The sequence below is a fragment of the Cajanus cajan genome, chromosome 5 (assembly GCF_000230855.2).
Source record: "Cajanus cajan strain Asha chromosome 5, NIPB_CcT2T_4, whole genome shotgun sequence".
Classification (NCBI taxonomy): Eukaryota; Viridiplantae; Streptophyta; class Magnoliopsida; order Fabales; family Fabaceae; genus Cajanus; species Cajanus cajan.
The window spans coordinates 60,712,862-60,718,668 of record NC_138521.1 but is presented as its reverse complement, the minus strand read 5'-3'; the positions used below and the strand labels follow the sequence as shown (position 1 = coordinate 60,718,668).

General features: G+C 34.8%; 1 protein-coding gene across 2 annotated transcripts; it reads left to right on the top strand.

Annotated features, from left to right (window-relative positions):
• The first annotated feature begins 353 nt into the window (after nt 1-353).
• Nucleotides 354-5,177, top strand: LOC109808214 (uncharacterized). Of its 2 annotated transcripts, none has more exons than XM_020371112.3 (4): nt 354-1,676; nt 2,011-2,147; nt 3,565-4,407; nt 4,833-5,177. In XM_020371112.3, exons 1-3 carry the CDS (start codon nt 1,033-1,035, stop codon nt 4,371-4,373), a joined length of 1,590 nt encoding a protein of 529 aa, XP_020226701.1. In that variant the 5' UTR covers nt 354-1,032; the 3' UTR covers nt 4,374-4,407; nt 4,833-5,177. The 2 variants fall into 2 exon arrangements, with proteins under 2 accessions (XP_020226701.1, XP_020226700.1); XM_020371111.3 differs by having other exon boundaries at nt 356-1,676; nt 3,517-4,407.
• Nucleotides 5,178-5,807: the final 630 nt, after the last annotated feature.

Sequence of the window (5,807 nt, the reverse complement as noted above, 5' to 3'; positions counted from 1 at the left end):
TACAACGTCAATAAGATTTGATGTTATGTTTTTGCCAACAAAGAAGTGATAATATTTTGTGTAATAATATTAGCAGATTTCATTAAAAAATTGAATATAAAAATTAAGACAAATTTTTTTAAAATTATAATATTACAAAAAGCTGTTTTAAAATTGTGAGATTAAAAATAAGTTTAACTTAAATTTGAGGGGCAAAAATATATTTAAATTTTTTAAAACAATGGTGCATGAAAAATAATTATAAAAGTTTCTTTCGAAATTAAACCCATTTTTTTTATCACAAAAATATCACATTTAAAACTCAAAAAACTTGTTATATATCTTTAATTTTAATTAAGTTGTGAGAAAACTGGAAAAAAAAATAAATTAAAATGTGAGAAAGGAATAGAGAAGAAGAATGTCTCTCTTTCTCTGAACTGCGTAGGTGTGAATGGCTGCTAGCTAGCATGGTGGAAAGCTGTCCACTCTCTGTCTTTCTCCAAATATAGCAACTCACAACGCCAATCTCTTCAGTTTTCAAGTTTCCATGCTCCCTAAATTCTCTTCAACAACCTTGAGTTGATTTCAGTGTTCCTCTGTTTGCAAAGTCACACACACTCCCCTAACTGCTACTGTTCCTTGTCTCACTCCCTCTTTCTCTTTCAGTAAAATTATCCCAATTCTCTATTTTTCCTCTGCTCCAACCTCATCTCCATCATCATATTCACCTATTTCTTTCTTCTTTCTCACACCTCCTTTCTTCTTCTTGTTTCTTTCCACTTTTTCTTTTCCCCTTTAATCTGTTTGGTTTCTCTGCAATCGAAGACCTTCCCGGACTTAGGTTAAGAGAGAGTAAATAAATTTATCTTCTTTTCGTGTCTTTCTTTGTTGGGTAAGTAAAACAATGTTTTTTTGGGTAACTTAGGCCACCCAATCTGAAATTCAAGTTTTGCTTTGGCTATAGCAAATTAGCAGTACTGTTGGGATACTATTTGAGTGTCAATTGTTGGTTGGTTGGTCTAATTGTCTTGCACCCTGGTTCTGTTACATGTGATGGAACCTTGGAGCTATGTTCCTGAAGAAAAGGAGTGTGTCTCCAATGAGGGACTCTCGTCTCCCAACACTCTCGGGAGGAACAAAAATTCTTTCTTGGGCTGGGAACTCAAAACCCCATGTGGTTTTCCCAACGACATGTTGGGTTTGGGTCAGCACAGCATTGAGAATCAAGGTTTTGAGGAATTGGGTCTTCCCGAAATGTTGGGGAAACAGCTGTCCGATGATCTAATTGGGAGTGTTCAAAGTAGAAAGGTGGATGGTAGACAACAACACAGTGACAGAATCACTAGTACTGTTGTGGATACCCCAAGTGGGTTTTCTCAAAGAGGGTACTCAAATTCTAAGCTTTCATACTCAAATTCCCTCATTGATTTGAAACTGGGTCGATTTGCTGACCATGGAGATGCCCCTGATCTGGGGTTTTCCAAAGTTTTGTCTTCTGAGTCATCAACGCCTCCTAAGAGAGTGAGAGCTTCTGGGCTACAATCTCAGACGGCTTATTGCCAAGTCTATGGCTGTAACAAGGATCTCAGCTCTTGTAAGGATTACCACAAGAGACACAAGGTGTGTGAAGTCCACTCCAAGACTGCCACTGTTATAGTCAATGGCATTGAGCAGAGGTTTTGCCAGCAATGTAGTAGGTTGGTCAATTTTTCAACCTTTCATCTTCCAATTCCAAGTTGATGTGAGCTAAATGTGTATTGGTACACTAGATTGATTATTTTAGCCTCACAATGGTTTTCGGTTACCTTTTTCTGGTGTGCATTCAAGTACTAAAACATGACTCTTCACCTACTCAATTGTATGTCATGAGTTTTAAAAGTTTTTTATCTGCTTTTGTTTACATCGCTTTCCTTTCCACTTTTTATATGATTAAGGTTACTAGTTTTGCTACTTCATAATGGACAGGTTTGAAATGAGAAGCTTTGTTGTTAAGATATATAGCTTCATTGTAATTTTTAGTTTATGAACCAGGTTTCATTTGCTGGCTGAATTTGATGATGGTAAACGAAGTTGCCGTAAGCGCCTTGCAGGGCATAATGAGCGAAGAAGAAAACCACAAATGGGTATTCACTCCGGAAAATCTGGAAGGTTGCTTCAGCCATGCGGGGGTAATAATATGTATTCTGAAATTCGTTCAAGATATAACTCTCCTTTCTTGCACTAAACTTCCCTTTTCTCTTAAATTTCCATCCTTGATCCTATCTTTGGTCACATGCACATGCACATTTATCCCTTGCATTCTTCATTAGTTAAATTTCATTTGTTTGATTGCTTAATTATAACTTAGTTGGCACTAAAAAATATACAAACATGCTTTTGAAAATCTAGTTCCTTTTCTTTGCCCGTTTCTACCTTGTAACATGCCCATACAGCCTAGTCAAACTTTTTATTGGCCTTCCTATTTAACTTCTCAAATTTGATAATTGTCCACGGTATGGTACATTTCTCATACAGTTTTCTATCAACTTTCATCATGATACCAATATCATTACTAACTTATCATGTTCACAGAATCACACTTCATAATATGTAATGTGGTCCAACTTAAATTATATATATATATTCTAGAGGTAATGTGTTAAATGGTGTCCTGCTTTGTCACCCACCCAATAGAACAAGTGTGGATTTTCAAATGTCAATTTACCTAATGAATATACATCTATAGTACATGAACTTCCATCTCATTGCCTCTTTGTTTCAAAATGTTTATTCCTTCATTCTTTCAGTTGCTGGTTTTGTGCTGTTGTTTACCGGTTTAACCTTTGCAAACTTTTTGATTTTTAAATACAACGTGTAAACTAGTTTTAATTTGGATTCTTTTGTCATGTGGTGGATGTGAACCGTAAGTGACTTATTCAATAATAAGAATATTAGTGTTGTGCCAAAGTGAAAATGATTTTCAACACCATACATGTATGAGTGTAAGATTTCCAGATAAGAATTAAACAGTCTTTTTTCAATGAATCATAAAAATATGTCTGTTTATTAACAACATGAAGTCTAATAGACAGAAATAATTTTAATTCCCAAATTTTTATTCCATATTACTAATCTTAATAATCTACCATATAGATTGGCTGCCACTTATTTTGTGTCTAATTAAAAAGGGGGTAAGAGTGATGAGGCAGTCACAGAGTTCCCATACGTTAAATGTTTTTATTTTTATTTTTTAACTGTATAGTGGAATGGAATAAACTTCTATCATTTTCATGTTCTAAAACATCAAAAATATGTTGCAAGGTCTCTAATTTTATATTCATAAACTCTTGAATTGGTCATTAAACTAAATGTATGGGATGTGCTGAAATTCTAAAGCTCCATTTGTTCCTTAATTAAATTTTGAACTGTTTCATTTACTCATAGTAGTTGTTAATTTAGATGTGATCATGATTCTTATGAGAACTTATTAATTTTGTAGTTATATGATATTAGCAAAATTGTTAGAATTGAGTTTTTATAAAGATCACGTGGTTGCAGATAGCAGATTTCAGGGAAACATGCTAACATCATCTTTTATTCGCCCAGAGATGCTTCCTAGTGGCATCATGCATTCGGATAAATATGGTGTGAATGGCTTCTGGAGACCTATCAAAGCAGAACATGGGGCTGGTTTTAGGCATCTTTCTTCTATGCCTATAACCAACGGACATCCTCAGTCAAAATCTTTATTTCCATCATATAACGAAAAACAATTTCCTTTTCTTCATGAAAATGGTGCTACATCCACCGCTGGAGGCATCTTCTGTGAGAGCAATAACCACTATCCACATGCTCTTGGAGCCCAAAATTCTGGGTTGAGACCACTATTCCAGGACACAGTAGGAAATGAGGACTTCAATGTTTTTGATACAACATCAACTGTTCAAGGATTGTCGGGGATTTCAGACTCTTGTGCTCTCTCTCTTCTGTCATCTCAATCCCAAAACTCTTCAAGTCAATCATCAGGAATTCCCTTGGCTCATTCCTTGGTTATTCCAAGCAGTCATAACCATCACTACAACATTAGTCAGGTCTCTGGAAAGATAGGAATAAGCTCACAGACTTCTTCAAGCCGAGTGTCCAATAGTTTTCCATCAGAACTGAATCATGCAGATGGAAGTCATCTCAGTCCTGTACTAATATCAGACAATAATGATATTGTAAACTTTGATATTGCAGATGGTATCTTCCAAGGTTCAGATTTCGTGAATGTGAAAGATCGTCTTTCCTGTGAAGATGGTGCAACCATTAACTTGTTACAATTGTCATCACAGCTTCAGCGAGTTGAGCATGACAGACAATCCCTGCAGGTGAAGCAAGAGAATGATTCTTGTTGCACTCTGCGGATTACATGAAGTGCTTTGAAAGACTATTGGCACTTTGCTGCAGGTAAGCTTGTGGTTAGCACTGCACACTTTGCACTAGCTTGAAATCAAGCTTCCTCAATTCTTCTGCTTTAGAAGAAAATAGAAAAATACAATTTGTAGCTGTTGTTTAAGGATCTACATTATCAATGATTAATCAAACTATTTGAACTATCACCATTAGTGGAAAAAATATTTTCCTATTTTTTTATATAAATTGTAGATCTGTTATGTATGTTCGGATTTAATTTTGACATCAGTGTAAAATGTTGTACAAATGATGTGTTCCTAGGGCTCCTTGTTGCTACTTTACTGAGTTTGACAATAACAAATGATGTATTGCTAGCATTCCTTGCTGTCACCATGTTGAAGTACATTTTACATCGTCGGAATTCTCTCATAACTTATATCGATTTACAGGATAAAAATTTCATTTTCCCTTTGATGCAGGAAACAAGTTGTGCAGCATGTAATTGACACGCTTATACCAGTCGTCTTTGACAATGTAAGCCACAGGGAAATAGAAACTTGAAATGTTGTCATTTTCATCTGTTCAAGAACTTGTCTGCAGAATAACTGATCGACTAAACAAGTCAGGCTATATCTATGATATTAGTTGGGACACAATTGTCCATCTGTATTTTATATGTCCATGTGGATGTAATAAACAAAAGCCTTGTATGTATCAAAATTTGCTCTACGGGGGGCATTAACACTTAAATCAGGACAATTGTTTACTCGAACTGACACTGAATTTCGTGCAATATTTGGCAATGACGTTTTGTTGTACTCAAATATTAGCAATGCTTGGAGTACTTTAAAATTACCGACAATATTTAGTTGTAATATTTTAAGTGTTTTTGGTACTATAATTTAATGTTTAAAAAAGTAGTTTGGTTTAAATAACTAGCACCGAGTACCAAGTACAGTTGTATGAGTCAAACCGAGGAAACTACTAGCCAGCCTTTTCTTGTTGGAAAGAGGAAGTTAAAAGATTTTTTTTATTTTCTTTTTTCTATTGTACAATATACTGAAAAAGGTTAATATATATCCATTTGATGAGACAAACAAATTCATCATTATCACATTGATGAGACAAACTTTGATAAGAGGAATATGTCCGGCCAACTCAATGCTCATTATCAACATTTCATGCACGTGTCATAACTCAAAAGTCGAGCTGCCACTCAGTATTTCATGGCATTAACCATTTTCATGCAAATACGTAAACCTTCAAAATTCAAATTGTCCATAATCACGTATAACAAACATAAGGATGACTACTTCCAAGTACTAAAACAATAAAAGTTATGATACAAAGATCAAGTCAAAAATCATAATGAGACCACTAATACATTATTATCATCTCATCTGAAAGGGAAATGATTCCCACCATTTTTTTTTTCTGAGGCATATTTGTTAAAA